This window comes from Gigantopelta aegis, chromosome 1, assembly GCF_016097555.1.
Source record: "Gigantopelta aegis isolate Gae_Host chromosome 1, Gae_host_genome, whole genome shotgun sequence".
NCBI lineage: Eukaryota > Metazoa > Mollusca > Gastropoda > Neomphalida > Peltospiridae > Gigantopelta > Gigantopelta aegis.
The window spans coordinates 3,145,364-3,169,209 of record NC_054699.1 but is presented as its reverse complement, the minus strand read 5'-3'; the positions used below and the strand labels follow the sequence as shown (position 1 = coordinate 3,169,209).

Genomic DNA, 23,846 nt, shown 5'->3' with positions numbered 1-23,846 from the left:
AGTAAACAAAATGCACACCCATTGAACTCTGTCTTTTAAAGTTAAGATTTGCCAAACCAGTTTTGAAAGTGGCAATTCTAATAGGAAGTAAGAAGTGGCAGTTATCTTATAAATGAAATACCAGACCGATCAGAACAGAACTGTATTTATACTTTGACCGTTCCACGTCGGGATAAGAGAAACATACATAATCAAGTAGGCCTAAATATAGTACTGGAGCCTAATTCACAAAGCTTTCTTAGTCTCTGCTAGACAACAAAGTATCCTCTTTGCAATTATTTTTACATTTCCCTGCGAGATCGCAAATTTGCGAGAGTTTAATGAATTAAGCCCCTGATTCATAAAAGCAGTATCATCCTTATGAAAGCATATCTTGGACTTTGTTTTGTGCAAAGCTACAAAGTTGAATACACTAATGGTTTTGTCATTCACTGTACTTGAATTCAAATAGCACGTGACAGATAATATATATATATATATATATATATATATATATACATGTTTTATTCTCTTATTTGACCTCCACATCAAACTGACAATTTAAAAGTAGCACTTGACAAAATAATACACCTGCTCCATGCCATTATATTGTTGACCCCGTGTTCTAACGTATTTGGATTCAAATGACATTTAACGTGTGTTCCCTACATTATTATTTTTATTTTTTTATGAATTACAGTAACATTCGATAAAAGGTCATACTACGAATGTGTTGTTGTTTGATCTGTGCACAATTTAACGTTCGCAAATTCAAGTAGCATCTGAGCATTTGACACGATAATACACGTTTTTTTTATTAAGTTATTCCAATTCAAATAAATTACAAACCTTTGACACGACAATGCACATACTCTACTGCATTATTTAACCTCTAAAATCAAGTCGCATGTGTGCGAATTTAGGCACAGTTTAAACATTTGACTAAATAATATGCACGCACACACTAACTCTTGCTCCGACGTACGTACAAGAGAAATTTTGAGGCTAATTATGCTATTTGCTAATTGCGAATTTTAAGGACAATTGACTGATTTTATTTTATTCTGTTTTGGTGGAATAATTTCATGTAATTATCAATATTTTTTTTTTTAAATAAAAAAAAAAAATGGATTTCTGAAATATTTAATTTGACGAAATTTTCTACAAACATTAGGATTACCAAAAACACTTTGCATATAAAAATTAATTTAACATACAATTTTAGTCGACAAAATGCTCTAGTATTGAGAAACTTGTTTCAATGGCAGCAAACAGGGTAATATATTAAATACGCTAACGACTGGATCGGACAGATTTACATGTAGCTCACGGATAAATCCTGTTATTTCTTTCATTATAAGGTTACAGAGTTGTCTTTCTTATTAATGAAATTTACAATATAGTTAGTTTTCTATAACGACACCACTAGAGCACATTGATTAATTAATCATCAGCTATTGGATGTCAACCATTTGGTAATTCTGATACGTAGTCATCAGAGGTAACCCGTTACATTTGTTTTCCTAATGCAGCACGGGATCTTTTATATGTACTTTCCCCACAGACAGGAAAGCACATTCCACGGCCTTTGACCAGTTGTGGTGCACTGGTTGGATCGAAAGAAAAACCCATTCAATTGAATCGATCCGTCGAGGTGGTTCGATCCTGCAACGACCTCACGGAAGCACTCAACCGAGCTAAACACCACTCCTTGCAATATAGTGCCCCCGTCTTATTATATACAATTACTAAAGATTGTTAAAGTTTGTTTTGTTTAACGACACCACTAAAGCACATTGATTAATATACAATTACTAATGCAAGATGCAAAGGTTCGATTCAAGTTTGAACAAATCGCGCGTCTATTACTACTAGCCCCAAGTTCAGCCAGCAAACTTTTCGCTTACGCTCGCGAATTATTTGATTGGTTCCCAACGTGGCCATTTGGTTTACCGTGAAGCGTATACACCAGTCTAGCGGACGTTCTTCTGTGCTCTGTCTGGCTGGGACGGAACGTAGCCCAGTGGTAAAGCGTGCGCTTGATGCACGGGATGATCCTAAGTACAGTGGTGTGATAAATCTGCAGTTATTATCGGCATGTGCATGAAATAACACAGGGGAAGGGAGGTCTTATCGATCTAGGCTGTGGCATGCGAACTTTGGGGGAGTCACACACACACACACACACACACACACACACACACACACACACACACACACACACACACACACACACACACACACAGATATATATATATATATATATATATATATATATATATATATATATATATATATATATATATATATATATATGACTTCCCCAAAAGTTCGCTTGCCAAAGCCTAGATCGATAAGACCTCCCTTCCCCTGTTATTTGTGTATGTATATATATATATATATATATATATATATATATATATATATATATATATATATATATATATATACATACATATATATGTGGAAGTATGTGGTATTTGTTTTAGTTAGGATTTGTATTTAATGTTTTATTTGTAGATATTGCCTGCTATCAGCTTTTGTAATTAATGTATGTTTGTATTTACAGCTTGCCTGCTGTCAGCTTATTGTGTAACTAATGTATTATTTTATCCTTAGCCAGGTTATGTCAAACAATAGGCTGGTAACTTGTAATTGTGGTAATCGTTTCTTTCAGCTTACACTGTACTAACGCACGTTACTTGCCTTGCATGTTAACTATTGTTCTCAAACTCCTCTCCCAAGCCCATCAGGGAATAAAACAACTTGTCTCTAGTGTTCAGGTTTATTTCTCCTGCTAAGATTATATTGTCAGGCCAGATTTCATTTTTAAAGGTGGAACTGCAAGTATTATTTGAAAGTGGATATTATCTGAAAGGGTGTTTTTTTCCTTGTCTTCAATTTGTGTGACATCGAATAAATTGTCTGGACCCACCCGTAGCTGTTTTCCTTTCTGTGTTTGAGAAATGTGAAAAATCTGATACTGCTACATTTGGAGCCGACGTAGGGACTGACAGACAAAATAAAGGATGTACACACGACAAATGGATGGCAGACGGTGCATGTATCGACGACAGTGTTAATAACTCCACTTATGGACTTCCTCTCTAGTATATGACGTCATCAGATGTTTCGTGAGCTTCTCTGATTTTATTTGTGTGTGTGTGTGGTTTTGTTTTTGTATTTTTTTAATTCCACGTGGACATTTTAACTCATAACCAAAATAATGTGATGAGAAATGGTCATATTATGTATAATGTCATGACATTGAGTTAAAAAATAAATAAAAAATAAAAATAAAAACCCACACATTTATTCCTCAGAAAACAAATAACAAACAGATTTATTTATTTTATTATTTTTATTTTTCTTCTGTGGACATTGTTTCCTTTGTGATCCGGATTACAGAAAATGTGATGTAACGATACAAATTTTGAATTGAGTACCTTCAACTGTGTGAATCTATTTAATTATTTCATTTAATTTACTTATTTCAACTGTTTTCACTTACCTGTGATAGAAAGAACCAATACCTGAAGTAGAATACCTTGTATTTGTTTTTGAAGATTTTTTTTTATTATCATGTGTTGGCTATTGTCAATAATGTGACTTGAACTTTGATGTGATCTTAGATATTTGTCAGGTTGTACCTATATTATTATGTCATAGTTCCAACATTTTGGAAACAAAAATTATATGTTATGGTTTAACTAGTGAATACAAATAGCCATGCATTGGGTTTTTTTTTTTTTTTAAAGTATTTCCCTACTCAGAAATAAATCCTACTTTTACTTAGTTTTGACTTACCTGCACATGTTTCTTTATACAAAACTAACATATTGCACAAATGTAGTTACAAATTATTAGTAACTTAAATGCTTTCCTTTCCAGGATTTATGACTTATTTCTGCAACATTCCTGAACAACAATAAAATACACAAGATATTCATTCAAATTATTTTTCAGGTTTGTAACATTGTGAATTGAATGATGTTTTAAATGTTTATTGTTTCAATTTTAGAGATGTTCATGTATTAGCTAAATTGTCTTGGTTGGTAGTTCAAGGGAAACATTTAGTATTTTGAACTTGCTTTTGTGTGTAGTTGTTATATTGTTACCTTAATATCTTCTGTGACTTATAAAGATAGTATTACAGTATATACTTACCTTCAACCATGTCTGATCCTGAAATACCAGAATTAAGTGCAGAAGAGTTGCAGTTAATTTCTTCATTTAGACAGTTACATGTCCAGCCTAAGGCTGATACTCCTGAAGATTTGGTTAGCTGGATGACTCAGTTTACTAAAGGAGCTGTCAAAAAGGAAGATGAAGGAGCTACCAAATATTCGCCTTTACAGTCTACTCTGCCCTCGTCACTGACTTTAACACAGCCACCTCGGCTTCCTTTCTTCTCAGGTGACGGGAAAGGTGATGTTGATTTTGATCAGTGGAAACATGAATTGGAATGTTTGACTAACATTCATGGTACATCTGTTCTGTCTGAAGCTATTAGGCGTTCGCTTCGCGGTAAAGCTGCTCGCGTTGCAATGCATATAGATAAAAATGCGCCTATTGAAAGACTAATAGAGAAACTTGATAGTGTTTTTGGAGAAGTAAAAGTGGGTCATGCTATTATGGCTACCTTTTACACAGCTAAACAAAGTGACGATGAAAGTGTAGCTGATTGGGCATGCCGGCTTGAAGATATTTTGTGCAAGGCTGTTGCTACAGGGAAAGTGAACCAATATGAAACTGAAGCAATGTTACGTAATATGTTTTGGACAGGGCTTCGACCTGAACTAAAAGATTTATCAGGACACAAGTTTGAAAAGGATGACACTTTTGAAGATTTTATTAAAGTTATAAGACAAGTAGAAGAAGAATTACAACAGAGAAAGAAAAGAAGTGAATCAAAGGGAAAGTTGACTATTCCTGGAAAGGCTGCGGTCTCTCAAGAGAATTCCGATATTCAGGAAATTAGAGGTATACTCAAGCAAATGTCAGCAGAGTTGAGTTCTCTGAAGCAGCGTCAGACAGTCAATGAGTCCAAAACAAGGCATCAGGCGGATATCAAATCTGTTCCAAAGTGGAATTCTGCATCATTTTCTTTTCAGAGTAATGAACCGGTCTGTTTTTGTGGTCAGCCAGGGCACATAAAGAAGGGATGTAGGGTTAAATTACCCCACCAGACGGGTAAACCTTTAAACTGGAGACCGCCTATGGCGAGGGGCAAACCATAGGTACACATGGAGACAAGCCCATTTTTCAAAACCAGCTAATAACAGAGATGGTTGGTGAACCAAATGAAAGTTCTATACTTGTCAATGGTATTTCTACTAAAGCTCTGTTAGATACTGGTTCTACAGTTTCAACATTTTCTGAAGGTTTTTATAACAAACATTTTTCTGATACACCTCTCAAATCTCTTGATACTATTTTAAACGTTGAATGTGCCGATGGTAAGCTTTTACCTTACCATGGGTATATTGAAGTTGAACTGCAAGGGACAGGGAGTATTTCCTCTCCTTTGCTTGGCATTTTGTTAGTTGTACCAAATAGTCAGTACAATTTTTCTGTCCCAGTACTTCTTGGTACTAACATTCTCTCTCATTTTATGAACCAGTGCAAGAAAACATATGGTAACAGATTTCTACAAAAAGCTAATCTCCATACCCCTTGGTATCTGTCTTTTAGATGTTTAACATTACAGCAAAAGGAATTGGAGAGAAACCATTTTATTCTTGGTAAGGTGAAGAGTGCAGAATGTAACAGAGTGATGATTCCTGCCAACAGTGAAATCACGCTACGTGGTGTTGTTGTTAAACCTCTTCCTTATAGATGTACTTGGGCTATGACTGCACCAACCAAGGGTTCTGTTATTCCTGATGACTTAGACATCGCTCCAAGTTTATTTAGCTACCAGTATGACAATAAAAAGAAATTGTTTGAGTTAGACATTCACATTTCTAATGTGACAACTCGTGCAATATCAGTTCCCTCACGTGCCATTCTTTGTGAAATACAAGCTGTTGAAATTGAAGATATTCCTGAGATGAAAGAGACAACAACTTCAAAGGAGGTTTCTGTTTTAGATATGTTGAATTTTGGAGATTGTTGTTTATTACCAGAAGAATTAGAACAAGGAAAACAGGTCATTTCATCTTTTTCAGATATTTTCTCAACAGGTGATCTAGATGTAGGTCATACCACAGCGGTACACCATCGAATTGAGTTAGAGGATGAAACACCTTTTAAGCAGCGACATAGACGTATACCACCCGCAATGTACCAGGAGGTCAAGGATCATTTACAACAATTGTTGGCCGGTGGTATCATTAGACATTCTCATTCTCCTTGGTCTTCAAACGTGGTATTAGCTCGCAAGAAAAATGGTAAACTCAGGATGTGTGTAGATTACAGACAGCTGAATTCGAAAACCGTTAAAGATTCTTACTCTCTACCCAGAATTGAGGAGATGTTTGATGCTTTGTCGGGTGCAAAATATTTTTCAAATTTAGACATGAAGAGTGGATACCATCAGGTTGAAATTGAAGAAACCCATAAGGAAAGAACTGCATTTACTGTTGGACCTTTAGGATTTTACGAATACAATCGTATGCCCTTTGGGTTATGCAACAGTCCGGCAACATATCAACGGTTGATGAATGATACCTTTGAGGGACTTCATCTCAAGTCATGTTTGATTTATTTAGATGATATTCTAATATTTTCCAATACTTATGATGAACATCTTGATCGTTTGTCACAAGTATTTCAGCGAGTTCGAGAATCAGGTTTGAAGTTGACAGCAGAGAAGTGTTCCTTTTTCAAGAACAAGATAAATTTTCTTGGACATGTAATTTCTGACGCTGGGATAGAAGCAGATCCTGACAAAGTTGAGAAGATTATCAGTTGGCCAAAGCCCACTAATCCTAATGAGGTTAGGCAATTTTTGGGGTTTCGCTGGATATTATAGAAAATTTGTTAAGGATTTTGCAAAGGTAGCTAGACCTTTGACATCCTTAATGCCTCACACCAAGCCAAAATCCAAGAAGAACGAACTCGGCAAACCTTGGACATGGGGACCCAGTCAAGAGGTAGCTTTTCAGCGACTGAAAGAAATCTTATCTTCGCCTCCCATTCTCGGGTATCCTGATTACAGTAAACCGTTTGAATTGCACATTGATGCAAGCTCACATGGTCTTGGTGCTGTGCTTTATCAAGAAAATGACGGGATGAAGCGTGTCATTAGCTATGCCAGTAGAAGTCTCAGCAAGTCTGAAGCCAATTATTCTGCTCATCGGTTGGAATTTCTTGCTCTAAAATGGGCTATAAGTGAGAAATATCATGAATACCTGTATGGAAACAAGTTTACTGTACTGACAGATAACAACCCACTGACATATGTACTCACATCGGCGAAGTTGGATGCCACGGGTCACCGATGGCTAGCAGCACTTGCAGCATACGATTTCAACATATTTTACCGACCTGGCTTAAATAACGCTGATGCTGATTCTTTATCCAGACTACCTGGTTTATTAGAACATACAGAGATACCAGCAGATACAGTTAGAGCTGTATGTGGTGTTTTGTATGCTCAGCCTTTTGTAGAAGCTTTGTGCACTTCTGCAGAAGTGGTCGATTCTGTTCTGGGTGAAGGACAGAACATCAGTGGAATGTCTGACAGAGACTGGAGGAAAGCCCAAGCTGCTGATACAATCTTGCATCCATGGATGGAGCTTGTACGAAGGAAGAAGAAACCTTGTCGACAAGATTTTTCTTCTACCCCAGTGAATAATTCCTTTTTCAGAGCTTTTGATAGTTTTGTTTTTGTAAGAGGTATTTTGCATCGTCAGGTGAAGATCGATGGTCAGGTTCGACATCAACTTGTTTTGCCATCTAAATATGTACACGATGTTCTTCATGGTTTACACAACGATGTTGGGCATCCTGGTCGTGACAGGACTTTGTCACTTCTTCGTGATAGATTCTATTGGCCAGGCATGTCAGCTGATGTAGAGAAATGGATTAAAAACTGTAACCGGTGTGTAAGGCGGAAACCATTAGCTAATGCTCGTGCTCCGCTTATTAATATCACCACCACTCAACCCCTGGAGTTAATTTGTATGGACTTCCTTACTTTGGAAACCTCAAAGGGAGGTTATCAACATATTTTAATAATCACTGATCATTTCACCAGGTACGCGCAAGCTATACCTACTAGAAATATGACAGCAAAGACTACAGCAGAGGCCTTCTACAACAACTTTGTGATACACTATGGTATTCCCCTACGAATACATAGTGATCAGGGGGCAAACTTTGAAAGTCGTTTGTTGAAAGAACTTTGCATAATTTTGGGAATGGACAAATCAAGAACTACCCCGTACCATCCAATGGGTAATGGCATGTGCGAGAGCTTTAATCGTACATTGCTTGATATGCTTGGGACTCTTAATCCTGATCAGAAAAAGGACTGGAAAACATATCTTGGACCTCTAGTTCATGCCTATAACTGCATCAGGCATGATTCAACTGGATATTCACCATTCTTTTTAATGTTCGGACGAGAGCCCCGATTGCCCATTGATCTTGCCTTTGGAATTGAATTGAACAGGGGTGATGAATCACTGCTGACATATGTCAAATCTTTAAAGGAGAAAATTAAACATTCCTGTGAATTGGCATCAAAAGCATCGAAGTTAGCTCAACAGCGTCAAAAGACTGGCTATGACCTGAAGGTTAGGGGTGCAACCTTAGAGGAAGGTGATCGTGTCTTAGTCAAGACATTGGCTTTCGATGGTAAGCATAAACTTGCAGATCGATGGGAAGAGTTTCCATACCTCATCCTTTCACAGCCGAACAAGGATATCCCGGTGTTCGTTGTACAGAGGGAAGATGGTGAAGGAAGGAGAAAGACCTTACATCGAAATCATCTTCTTCCAATAGGATCCCTTCTTCCTGATGAGAAAGAAAAGCCTAAGCCGAAACCCAGGAAGAAACCGCTTCATTCAAATGATACACCAGAGAAACAAGATTTGGAGGAAACACAGTCTGAGATAGAGGATCTTGATATGATATTTTCCACAGCAGATGATGGTCCTATATCCATCCCTGAAGTTGCTGTTGGAGAATTTACGTCTGCCTCGCAGATTACTGATGACGATCAGCATCTTGTTGAGACAGCGGGTGAAGGTTCTGGTGTTGACGAACACATGCTTAATGCCCCAGAGGCTGAAAGCACAGAAACTGATCCTAGTGAGAATCAAGACATGTTATCTCTGGATGAAGGAGATTTGCCTTCATCTTCTCCAGTTTCATCTTCTTCACCTCATTTACCAATAGCTCCACCTCGGCCTCGACCTTCGCCACAACCTCCGCCACAACCTCTACCACGTCGTTCAACGAGACAGGGAAAGAAACCACAGTGGATGGAATCTGGTAATTATATTATGTCGCAGAATATTTGTCCCACTTTGCAACGAAAATCCGATTTAATTCGGCAGTTAGCTAACAGTGGTGTATTTCATCATATCAGTGATAGTGTTGCGAGTGCGATTATTACTATAATTCACGAAACAGCTGAATGACGAGGACGCCATTTCTTAAGAGGGGGAAGTATGTGGAAGTATGTGGTATTTGTTTTAGTTAGGATTTGTATTTAATGTTTTATTTGTAGATATTGCCTGCTATCAGCTTTTGTAATTAATGTATGTTTGTATTTACAGCTTGCCTGCTGTCAGCTTATTGTGTAACTAATGTTTTATTTTATCCTTAGCCAGGTTATGTCAAACAATAGGCTGGTAACTTGTAATTGTGGTAATCGTTTCTTTCAGCTTACACTGTACTAACGCACGTTACTTGCCTTGCATGTTAACTATTGTTCTCAAACTCCTCTCCCAAGCCCATCAGGGAATAAAACAACTTGTCTCTAGTGTTCAGGTTTATTTCTCCTGCTAAGATTATATTGTCAGGCCAGATTTCATTTTTAAAGGTGGAACTGCAAGTATTATTTGAAAGTGGATATTATCTGAAAGGGTGTTTTTTTCCTTGTCTTCAATTTGTGTGACATCGAATAAATTGTCTGGACCCACCCGTAGCTGTTTTCCTTTCTGTGTTTGAGAAATGTGAAAAATCTGATACTGCTACATATATATATATATATATATATATATATATATATATATATATATATATATATATATATATATACATATATACATATATACATACATACATACATACATACATACATACATACATACATACATATATATATTTATATATTTTAAAAGAAAATTCGCTTTGAGCATAGGGTTTTTTACCTGTAGCACTTAATTTTGTTTTCAATGATTTATATTTGGTGACCGTTTAATTAACGCATTTAAAGGGTCTGTCCTGGGTTTTCAGAGAAACGGAGCCTTTTTCAACAATAAAGATGACAGATTAAACATAGGTTTCTTTGTTTTGTTTAAAATATCAGTGTCTCTAGGCCTTCTAGAATTCAAAAAGATTTGAAAATTCACTGGCCATAGATCAAATGTCACTTGCCCAATTTTTAAACACTAATGGAATAAAAACACAACAAATGAAATTAAACCACTGTTAACTTTATAATATTAATAAATAATTCAATATGTGATACATTAAAATATTCAAAATATAAAATGTTCATTAGTACAGGGTTTTATCACCTATGTTTCTAGACTCAGATAATGGGCACCGTTCCCCACCATTCTCGAGAGGCCATATCGTTTTTTATTCACAATTTTGGAGTAAAAAATTCCCAGTGTGAATTTAAAAGTAAATCTCATTCACTTGACAAACTTTCCTTCCCCAATAAAGTTTTGTAATGCACAGTAGATACATTTATACATCCAATGTGTTTCCGATCGTCCTAACGTCTGTAATAATTATATGAGTCTTCATTTTATTTTTTTCGTTTCGAACGTACAAAATTCATTGGAGGTAAAATCCAATGTGTACTAATTACAAATATTCAGACGACAAAAAACCCACAGAAAAAACACACCGAATATACAGAATGTGTTAATGATATAATTTTAATAGTTACAAAACGCTTTATTAGTCGGGAACATCTTACAATTGCAGAAAACGTGTCTTTACTTTCAAAATTATTTTCATTGTTTAGTTGTTATGTAATGCGCCTTACAAATATTACTGCTTTAGCTTAAATTCAGAGATGTATGTCTATAGATGGAAAAATTTTTTTTATTATGTTCAGTGATTTTATTATAGGTTATGCTTTTTAATTTATATATTTATTGTAAATTATTGTAAGCTAACTACAATCTGGTTGATTTCGATGAATAATGAATAAAAAAAATATATATGCAGTTTTTAATAAAGTTTTTGAACGAACGAACGAACAAACGAACGAACGAACGAACGAACGAACGACTGAACGAACAACCGAACGAATGAATAAATGAAAACTTAAGAAAGTATAAGAATGAAATGATTATCAATATCGAAAAATTCAGAATAATTATAAAAATTATGAAAAAAAAACAGAAAAGAAAAACATAGGCGCATAGGCCTACTTGTAGCTTTTTGTATTGGAGTTTCAATTAATTACCCACGAACAGTTGATAGAATATTAAAATACTGCCTACATTTGGGCAATATATACACCTTTTTGATATTTACGTGTAGCTATAACCATATGTTAAATGTGGGGGCGCGATTTATCTCAGACGGTTTCTGTAATTTTATTATATATATATATAATATGAATACATACATACATGTACGGATTTAATCATCGTCGTTACAAAAGTCTATTCAGACTAAACCAATGCAGAACGCATTGATTCAGTTATTGGTTACCAAACATCAAATCAGTTTCCATGGTCAATAATATTTCTATTTATTTCATACATCCCAGTGGCATTTCTCGCATGAGGTAGTGGGTCACTGGATCGACGTCCCACGTTGAATTCAGGTGTGTTGCTATTCCACCCAGTGCCCCACATAAAAGGCCTATTAGTCAATCGCGAGAGCCGGTGTCTCTCTCTCTGTCTCTCTCTCTCTCTCTCTCTCTCTCTCTCTCTCTCTCTCTCTCTCTCTCTCTCTCTCTCTCTCTCTCTCTCTCTCTCTCTCTCTCTCTCTCTCTCTCTCTCTCTCTCTCTCTCTCTCTCTCTCTCTCTCTCTCCACTAAATTATAGCCATAGTTTAAAATATGCTGAGATGTCATTATGCCTTTCATTTCCAGGCGCGGATCCAGGATGTCACAAAATATTAAAAAGGGACAAGTTTGAGTTTGCCGAAAGCAAATTCATGAGTCGAGATCTGCATGCTCCCCGGAAACCTTTCATATAAAGATGGTAGTCTGCATGCTCCCCGGAAACCTTTCATATAAAGATGGTAGGCTGCATGCTTCCCGGAAACCTTTCATATAAAGATTGTCTAATTTTGTTATATAATTTACCACATCGTGTAGACAGATATGTGGTATTCTAAATGGCATGTTATTTACCATTTTGTTTCTAAGATAATCCTGAAGTATATATAGTGTGATTTTCGGGAGTAAAAGGTTTTGTGTCAATAGTCTGTGAGATGTTAATGAAATGCTCATTTAAAGTTTGTAGGATGTCACTTGCATTAGTAACCAAACTGTCATTTATTTTTAACTCTGAAGGCACAGTATGCTGATACAGGTGTCAACTGTAGACTAACAAAGGTATATTCTAATTTAAACCGAGTACTCTGCCGTTCGACAGCTAGACGGACATTTGTATGCTTAGGCCAAACAAAATAAATCCCCGGTCTCTGGTCAGCACGCGCGTCGATTTTCACCCTCGCGCTTCATTCAACATCATATAACCGTACAAAAATTAATGTCCGTCTAGTTGAGTACTCGGGCTAATTCTAATTATATTGATTTATTGGGATTACGGTAATAGTATTTTACTACCAGCTGTTTTTACTTTATAAATATGACTAGGTGATCCCTCAGTTATAATGGTCAGGGTTATATTCACACCCGCCTGGCACCTACTATGACACGGAAGTTGTTAATTTAATACGAGGCAACCCATTCGACAATCATCCAAGAATTTTTAGAAAAGGTGTCGCCCTAAGTTTTGAGTAATCTCCCTTTAAAGATCCCACGGCAATGGTGGACAAAATTCACTTCCGTAAAGGATTTTGTCATGGGATTAAATAAAATCTGGTGTTTTATTGGAGAAGATATTTCAAAATGACCGAAAGAAGGTTCGCAAAAGCTTTGAGGATTAAAGGAGAAGCCGCACACATTCGCGAGAATGTCAGCGCAGCTCTGCGAGAAAGTGCGATCCAGGTAGGCCTGTCAGAACTTTAGTTGTCTTTACTTTAGTCATTCAGTGACGGGTGACCAGTGTAACACTAAATGTAATCATCAATAATGCCAATTGATAGACACAATAGTACTTTCTGTCATTGCAACTAACATATCATGTTTAATGCTTATTTTGACATTAAATATTTTTTATTATTTTAAATTTTACTGTCAGAATTCTTGAGAATGAATGTCACATGTGGTTTTAATTGAAACTGGGCTGTTCAGTAACTTCACAGCATAGCTAACTAGGATTTTATGTTCAGTATTGGGATGGGCCACTCGCCATGTTTATATGGGTCATGCTATATAATATGGGGTGAAAGGCAAACTTAAAAGGTGGTGTGAAAATAAAGATTTCAGAATTTGTACCCACGACGAAGAGATTTGAACCTTATTTGAATGTAAGTGCTAAAACCAGTTCAACCTACTTATCATGGGGTAATCAAGAGTCATGTACATAAAGACAAACAGTAAACCTGTGAAAAGTAAATTAAATATAATTTATTTAACTAGTAGGTCCAGTGCTGTATATGTATATCACACTATTTGTTATTAATATCTACCGCCGAATTCATTCATCACACCTGCAAGTTTTTAAATAGAACCCACTTTTGGAGAACTATGTACAACATAACCAATAGTCACGTACTCCATTTTTGTTACATGTTCAGGAATTTCCATTTTTGGAGTGTTGTATTTGGTATTAGAGATTTTAATAGACTTTTTATTAATAATAAAAGAAATGATGTAAATCATTTATAAAACTGTTTTCATTTTGGACATATTCTAATGAAGCATTGTTTTTGTCATTTGTTGATAAATATGACGTCACTGGTTTGCATGTGCTTGCAAGGTTAGAAAAATGTGATGTGCGCGACTGTTGATTACTCCACCATACCCAAAGGAGGTAAAATTTGTAGTTGGTGGGGGCATGCAGCAGTTGAAAAATTATTTTAAAACTTTCTTGGGCAAGGGCAAGAGCAAGGGCATGTATGATTTGTAGTCTTACTTAACAATCCAAATCATTTGCTAGCTAAAGCAATTCCATCAGTCATTACATGATAACATAAAAGTGCATAAAATGTAATGTAAATGATGTCATTGCATAACAGTGCTCATTTTGTTTTTACAGCCAAATGTTTACAATATTATATATAAATATAACATAATATGACTGAAAACAATTTTTTTTTTATATTGTTAAAGTTTGTTTTGGTTAATGACACCACTAGAGCACATTGATTTATTAATCATCGGCTGTTGGATGTCAAACATTTAGTAATTTTGACATATTGCCTCAGAGAGAAAACCCGCAACATTTTTCCATTAGTAGCAAGGTATCTTTTATATGCACCATCCCACAGACAGGATAGTGCATACTACAGCCTTTGATATACCAGTTGTGGTGCACTGGATGGAACAAATCTATATTGTTAATGCCACTGATTATGAAAATATTCCGTTTCATGTTTATGAAACAAATAAGCCACAATTTTCCTGTATATTTCTGTAGATCGTATAACATATTATGTGTAATCTGACTAATGAATAGAAACATTAAATTAATAAAAGTGAAGTTCTGGTAGTAGCAAATAACCAACCAACCATAATTTTTTAGCCAGCCAATCAATGGCTGTAGAAGCAGTCTGCACACTTTGCAATCATCGAAAAAATATGACCCAGTGTATTTGATCCCATATGGGTAATAAAGCTATATTTTGTACATTAACATGTACCGGTAATTCTAACACTGGTGTAGGGACAGGATCTAGCTCAGTTGGTAGAGCAATTGTCTGAGATGCTATGTTTGAAAGATCAATGCCCTCGGTGGACTAATTTTCTGATTTTCTCTCCCCCCCCACCCCCCATCTCTACCAGTTCCCCATGACTAGTATTAAAGACCATGGCACATGTAGGTGCTGTTCTGTTTGCGTGAAAGTGCTTATAAAACATCCCTTGCTTGTAATGGAAAAACTTATTCGGTTTCCGCTGAAGACTATATGTTACAATTACAGTGCACCAAATCTTTGAAATTCAATGGCCAATGATTAATAAATCAATATATGTTAAGGCTTAATTGTTTTTTACATGTATCAGGGGTGGGAATTCTCCTCGGATCAGCTGTTTTCCTCTCATGGAACATTGCGTTTCCTCACATTTTTATCGTCCTTTCCTCCAAAATGTGTCAGATGGCACAGATTTTAACCTAGGATTTGAAGAATTTCCGGGACCCCTCTAGATTTCCTCTTTTTTTTTATAGTTCACCAATTCCCACCCCTGATGTATGTGTTTCGGGTTTCAGCTTTTAAAACAAATAGGGTAGATAGGTTGGAACTTTAAACAAAAAATCAAATCACACAAAGAAACCGTAATCGGCTGAGGTATTACTGATCGCAAAAAAAGCAGGGATCGTGATTTAAAAAAAAAAGGGTTCCTGCATAAAATTAGGGTAGGTCGGGATACTGGAAGTACATATATATTTTTTTTTTTAGGTCTAATGGTGTTGTTAAAACAAACTTGAACTTGAACTGAGCTATACCTTGTTTCTTGTATTTCAAGAAGAGTAGAGTTGTAAAAGTATACCAGTCTCAGTGATATAGTAGTTAAATCATCAGTCTTAAGGCTGGTAGGTACTGGGGCTCCCACCCAGAGCGAGTTTAACAAGTTAATCGATAGGTGTACGGCCACTACACCAACGTCTCTCTCGCTTACTACTAATTACTAATCACTAAACCTCTGTCTTGGACAGGCAGTTAAACTGTTTAGATAGCTGAGGTACATGCCCAGAACAGCGTTCTTCAACCTAAATTGGATATTAATCACGGAAATTTCTATAAATGGATTGATTGATTGATTGATTGAATGAATATTGGAATGAGTGATTGAATGAAAATAGGAAGGAATGAAAATGAATGAATGAAAATAGGAATTAATAAAAATTAATATGAAAATGAATGAATGAATAAAAATTAATGAAAATATGAAAATGAATGAATGAATAAAAATTAATGGATGAATGAAAATGAATGGATGAATGAAAATGAATGAATACATGAATGAATGAATGAATGAATGAATGAATGAAAATGAATAAATGAATGAGAATGAATGAATGAATGAAAATGTGAAAATGAAAAAACAAATGAACAAATGAATGAATGAAAGAAAGAATGAAAGGACAGGTATATGTTGTATAGATTTAGCTCCTCCGATGTGGTCAGCCTGGTGAGATTAATCTCCTCGCAGCATCTGACATCTGTCCGTCCAGGGCTATGGATCATTTACTAGATTTACCTTTAAACTTCTTCTCCACGAACAGCTGGTCTCATACAGTCATACATGGAATGGGGTCCAATCCACAGCAAAAGATTTAAAGCAGGGCATGTTGTTTTTTCTGCAGAAAATCTAAGAATATGATTTTAATAACATTCCTCTAAAATATAGATATATACGTACCTGTAACACCAAACATACACCCCTCCAACACACACCCCCAACATGTCTAGTCCGATATTTAATGCCCAGATAACATAAATTTATAAGAAATTTGTAATTTTCCTGTTCAGATAATCACATGTTCCTGGTTTATGTTATGTGATCAGGGCTTCTAGATTACAGTAGCCACACTGCCATAGCTAGTGATATTCAATGTTGGGCTAGTAAATAACTACTATTGCCATACCTGACGGCTAGTGAATTTTTCTTTGTCAAATATTGCAGTTAAGTATATTTTGTAAATATGAATATCCTGCCCCCACCCCCCCAATGTTAGTGTTTTTAAGCTCTATCTCCCTCTTTAGGTGACATATTTGACTATTACTATTATTTTGTAAAATTGTCAAGTAAAGTAGGGCTAGTGAATTTTTAATTGTGGCTAATAATTTTTTTTTAAATGACTGATCCTATGGCTAGTGGATTTGATAAAAATTCTAGAAGCCCTGTTGTTTAATTAGCATCACACTCAGATGTAATTATTCACTTATCACATTGTAAAACTCCATGAGAAAGTTAAACTCTAAAAGATTCCTGTTGGAATTCAAATGTATTCCATTAGAACTTAACATAAAATTAATACATGAGTCCTGCACTTTATAACTCTCAGGTTTTTTTTCACTTTACTTTACTGATGGCAGTGACAACGGCAGCAACTTTTGTATTAAAAGTTTCGTGTTTAGACAGTGCTTATGGTTTGAAAATCGATGGTGAGCAAGAAACTGCTCTCCTGAAATTATGTAGGAGAGCAATTGCTCCCAGTGTAACAATTCACAGTAATTTTGAGTAAATATATAGAGGATACTCCCTGAGTGTCATGTGATATCATAATTTATCAGCACTCATTGATAAAAGTATGAAATCCAAGGCTTGCCGAGGATTTTTATACTTTTATCAATGAATGCTGATGAATTATGATATCACAAAGACACGAGAGGGGTATTCTTTTTATCATCCATTATGATACTTTTCATTTGCGACAATTGTAAACAATGTCAGTAATGTGGGTTGAATGTCACCATATTTGGCAGCGGACAGAACGACAGTGGCGTGACGTCACTAATAATAGGTTTAGCGCTGAAACATACACAGTGACATAACAAAATAATGTCATTTGATTAAAATTTGTCCAATCAAGATTATAAGAAGCGATATCTCCTAGGAGAATATCGCAGGAGATATCACAAATTCTAGTGCCAGCGAGATCTCCTATAAAAGCCTTTAATGGATGATAAATTAATGATATCGGTGTGTGACGTGGCGAGCAGTTTTTCACCCATGTGGAAATAGTTTTCCTCGAGTACACACAAGCGGGAGCAATTGCTCGCGTCAATCCTTAAGGACTGGTTTAGATCAGTTTCTTATAAACTACAAGTCATAGTGAAATGAAACTTGGTTTATAGTTGCCCCTATGGATGTTTATCACTGTGCAGTAAAAAGGTTTATGTTAGGCAAGACATTTAATTACACTAAATTATTGTTAATGACTGGAGATTTTTCTTTCTTGTGTTATTTTGTTAATTAATGCTTTAATCATCTTTTTTTGTGTACAGTAATTAAGCAAAACACATAAAACTGGTTTAGATTGTTTTTTACAAATACTAACTATCTATATATTATGGTCAAAATTAAAATTGATATGATAAAATGTGATATTCTACCAAGGGGTATATAAGTATGCAGGTACATGTACCCTGGAATATGCGCTGGTAGAATTCCAGAATTCCATATATGTGTAAATGTACTCCATGGACCTGCAGCTGACATTATGTTTATATCAAGCTATGCATGTACGTGTAACCAATTATGGTAGTCTTGAATACTCTAACAATTATGTTGTATTTACCCGAGTGTTGCTCACAAAGGGTTGTGTGATACAACTTAGCACATTACACATGTAAATTAACATGAACTTACTAGTAGGTATACTATAATATATAATGCAATATACACATGTACTTTTAATAGCACATTGGCACTGTGCCCCTATATACAATGCAATATACACCTGTAATTTTAATAGCACATTGGCACTGTGCATACATTTAATGCAGCTCCCGAAATAAGTCACGAATGATAGGACAGGTCTTGTGTAGGTGACGTCTGGTGTTTTCCCGTAACTGATACTTTGTTCGTGATCAAATGTTACCGTTAAAGGAAGGGACAATCAAGGCATTTGACCTGGTATGCATATTCAACGATATATAATGCATATTATTGCTTAATATCAACAAGTATGATCATATAGTTAATTAATAAAACAGTTAAATGTGACGGCTATTATATATAACGGGCGCAGCCATTTTGTATCATCCCAGTGAATACGCCCTCTGGCGAGCTGGTGGTTATATAATACCTAACGTGTCACGTCAGGACTTAGTCTTCGAACTGAAGAAACAAAACATACCTGATTTTTGCAGATGCATCGCAATATTCTGTAATAATAGTCATCCCAGTAAGCCAGCAACAATTATATATTATGTTTAATACAAAATAAACCACTATTGTCAAAGTGTTGAAATAACTGTATTATGGTTTGTACATAAATTAACCCACGTACTGAAATAATAATCGTAGTGTTTTCTTAGTTAATTGGTCTTTTCTTTCCGAGGCCTGTACCTATGGTTCCTGATTGGCAGGTGTATATTTAGACGGTCCCCAGACACTGTGACTAGACACACTAAAAAGATGTGCCTCTTTTATTAACCGTACGGACACCCCTCTAATCGTAATCGATCAGCCGTCCTGCTTTATTACTGTAAGTAATTCTGTAAAACCATTGATTAAGTAGATTTTCCCATTTAAAATCACAAAACTGACCAATTACGTAGTCCCAAAGAAAAGAAAATTGTCACATGGTATCATGAGTGGTCGTTTTTGCTTGAAGGTAGCATACCAATAGGCCTAATAATATGCATTTTTTTCTTTGGATTTAAAAAAAAAAAAAAAACTATAACTCCATTTCGTTTATTAATGCAAATTGAAATATATTTAGTTAAATACTTTATTATACTATCAAGTCATTTATGTTGTTTTACAAGTCAGGTTGCGAAGCACCTTGTTGTAAATTAGAGCGTTTGTTTACACTGTGCATAGAGCAGATAGACAGAGCTGATGTTACTTCGCCCCAAGCTGTACCACCGGACGTCACAAAAACAAAACAAAATGGCTGCCCCCAGTTAGCAGGAATAATCATGTTTTTTTATTAACTCTAAAATTATGCGTTTTTCATTTGTTAAGGTGTCAGTATGTGTTGGTGGTCCGGGTATGCATCTTTCCAACACATAAATCTCTTGTTTGAGTTTACTCTACCTTTAAAGTGTCAGTATGTGTTGGTGGTCCGGGTATGCATCTTTCCAACACATAAATCTCTTGTTTGAGTTTACTCTACCTTTAAAGTGTCAGTATGTGTTGGTGGTCCGGGTATGCATCTTTCCAACACATAAATCTCTTGTTTGAGTTTACTCTACCTTTAAAGTGTCAGTATGTGTTGGTTGTCCGGGTATGCATCTTTCCAACACATAAATCTCTTGTTTGAGTTTACTCTACCTTTAAAGTGTCAGTATGTGTTGGTTGTCCGGGTATGCATCTTTCCAACACATAAATCTCTTGTTTGAGTTTACTCTACCTTTAAAGTGTCAGTATGTGTTGGTGGTCCGGGTATGCATCTTTCCAACACATAAATCTCTTGTTTGAGTTTACTCTACCTTTAAAGTGTCAGTATGTGTTGGTGGTCCGGGTATGCATCTTTCCAACACATAAATCTCTTGTTTGAGTTTACTCTACCTTTAAAGTGTCAGTATGTGTTGGTGGTCCGGGTATGCATCTTTCCAACACATAAATCTCTTGTTTGAGTTTACTCTACCTTTAAAGTGTCAGTATGTGTTGGTTGTCCGGGTATGCATCTTTCCAACACATAAATCTCTTGTTTGAGTTTACTCTACCTTTAAAGTGTCCGTATGTGTTGGTGGTCCGGGTATGCATCTTTCCAACACATAAATCTCTTGTTTGAGTTTACTCTCCCTTTAAGTATGATCCTTTAAAGGGACAATCCTGAGTTTACAACCATTGTGAAATGTTTCCTACCAATAGAGCCTTTTCAGTGACGTAACATACAAATTAAATACATTTTCTTATTTAAAATATCAGTGTCTGTAATTACAAGGTGTTTGTTGTTGTTCTAATGCTTGTAGTAGCCCAAACCAGATTTTGCCTCCCAAAAATTTCATACGTACGAAAAAATATATATCACAAATTAAAGTCAAAACATTTTACAATTGTTGTAAACTCCAGACTGTCCCTTTAATATGCTCCCCCTGGTGTTTAGTACAGTCCATTCTGACTGGCAACATATTTCGCCTTTTGGTTAAAATTACGAAACTGCAGTAGTAACCGAATTGATTACGACAGAGAAATACCACGTAACCTAATAATCGGGTACACTTATCACGGCTTATTTCAAGGTTTGCTAATGTTTACGTTGTGAAATATTTCTTTCCCAATACCAGTAGGACATTTTTGGGTTAGGGATTTTAACTTAGTATTAGAGCACTCACCTGAAGTGTGATGGGTCTCGGGGTCAGTGGATTCATTGCCTCCCCCCCCCCCCCCCCCCCCCTTGCCCCCATCACAAATAGTATATCGCAACTGGTAAACATACATCAAAGAAATGTAAGATTGTGATATGCACTGCTAATAATAATGATAATCCAGAGGAAAGGTGCACATAAAAGACCCTTTGTTGCTTTTTGGGAGAAATAACCCGAGTACTGACAATGAGTTCTCTCTCTTTTTTATTAATATTCTTAATTTCCTTGTCTGCTGTCTGTCCATCTGTCCGTATATCTGTCAGTCCATCTGTCCGTCTGTCTGTCTGTCTGTCTTTTAGATCTGTCTCTGTCTCGCTCATATTAATTTTCTTGTCTGCTTGCTTTTTGTCTGTCTGTATGTGTTTCTTATCTGTCTGTTTCCCTATATATCTCTGTCATATTGATTTTTTTGTCTATGTATCTGTCTGTCTGTCTGTCGATCTGTCTGTCTGTCGATCTGATTATCTGTCTGTGTCTAGACCAAGTATTGAAATAACAATGATACCAGGTCCTGTAGCCATAATTTAAAATGTTCTGAACAGTGTTTCTGCCAGAAAGAAAGGTTTGGGTATATGGTGCTATGGAATTCAATGCAACCACAGTCAACAGGGTGTATGTGGGGCATTCCCCAGAATGAAAATGGGTTACGTTAGGGTTAGGGTTAATTTTGTGAAAGGTTAACTTTAAAAAAATTAAATTTGGGTATGGCGCCATACCCGTTTTACCCTCTGGCAGAAACCCTGCTGAAGTGTCATTAAACAACTATTACAAAGTTAATAGGAAATTTTATGTCACTATATAATATGTATGTTTTTGTTAGATACACGAGTCCACTTTATTTACCTACACACACTGTGATACGCGTAACAGGTACTTGTCTCAGACTTATTATAAGTAATTTGCCGCACTCCGGTTTCGATGGTGCTACAAGTACATGTAAACTGTTTGGCAGAGAGGCCAATTACTAGAGGCTTGTTTGTGCAACTCACTGACTTGGTAATTGGATGCCATACTTGCTGCACCATCCAGCAAATTATTTTTATTTTTATTTGTTGTTGTGTTTTTTTGCTGGGGGGGGGGTAGGGGGGTTATTGTTATGCTAGAAATTTTGTCTGGTACTTCATCACATTGTCTAAGGTCATAAGTGTATTAAACGAAAGTAATAGATGTCAATAATAATACTTCATCACATTGTCTTTAGGTTGTACGCATATTAAAGTAATAGATGTTTAATAACACTTTTCACATTTTAAACTACACGTATTGTTGTTTAGTCCAGAGATAAAAGTTCCGGATTTATTCAGAATTCCGAATTTTTTATTGTTTGTACATTTGTTCTGGGTTTTACGCGGCTTTTCTGATTTTCCATATTCTCTATTCCAAAACTTACGATGTGGCTTCCACTCGTCTCTTGCATGCATTCTGAATGGGGCCCGTCATTTTAGACTGTTGTGTAGCCCATGTAATTATTAAATATAAAGTTAGTGTTGTTTAACGACATCACTAGAGCACATTGATTAATTAATCATCATCAGTTGGACCTCAGACATTTGGTAATTGTGACTCATAGTCATCAGAGCTAACTCACTACATTTTTCCATTAGCAGCAAGGGATCTTTTTTATGCACTTTCTCACAGACAGAAAAGGCCTTGGTGCACTGGTTGGAACGACAAAAAAAAACAATCAATTAAATGGATCCACTGAGGTGATTTGATCCCGTGACGTAAACATCTCAAGAGACGACTCAACGGACTGAGCTAAATCCCGCCCCATCCTGTCTAAGTACATGAAATGCAGTGTCGAATTTCAAAAGATTTCAGACCCATAACCACTTAGTAGGGACACGTATGATCTGTTTTGTTTTTATTACGTACTCTCAAATGATTTTCTGGCAGAAAGCCTGATATGTTATCAAGTAGGATAATATCTTAAACGACTCCCCCTAATCTAAGAGCCAATATTATGGTCTTTCATAAATGTATAATATATATGAGTACCAGTCACGGGGCACTGTGTACAAAAACAAACGGCATTTGCTACAGAGAAACCTGTGTAGAGGCAGGGGACTTCAAAGCTATACCTGTACACGTACACCTGTCCTTTGATCTGTAAGTCATTTGAATTGTGTAAGAAGGAAGTGTAAATGTTACATGCATATACAGTACGACGGGCAGTGTATGTAAACATGTAACAACATCTTTCCACGTGTATTAAAATATACCAGGGGCCTAATTCACAAAGGTCTCTTAGGCTCTGCTAGACAACAAAGCATCCTCTTTGCAAGTCTTTTAGCATTGCACTGCAAGATCATTAAGTTGCGAGAGTTTAGTGAATTAGGTCCCAGTATTGAATTTATTGATTTAAAAAAACAGATTCTGCTGGAATAATAAAAATTATTATAATTTAGATATTTTACATCTATTAATCTTACACAAGTTTA

The 23,846-nt window shown here is 35.9% G+C and overlaps 1 protein-coding gene across 1 annotated transcript in view; it reads left to right on the top strand.

The window, feature by feature from the left end:
- The first annotated feature begins 13,121 nt into the window (after window positions 1–13,121).
- The window catches only part of LOC121368580 (dedicator of cytokinesis protein 9-like), a 134,076-nt gene continuing 123,351 nt past the window's right edge, over window positions 13,122–23,846 (top strand). The window contains 1 exon segment of the mRNA XM_041493322.1: window positions 13,122–13,303. Within this exon segment, the coding sequence (XP_041349256.1) occupies window positions 13,205–13,303 (99 nt within the window). The 5' untranslated portion in view covers window positions 13,122–13,204.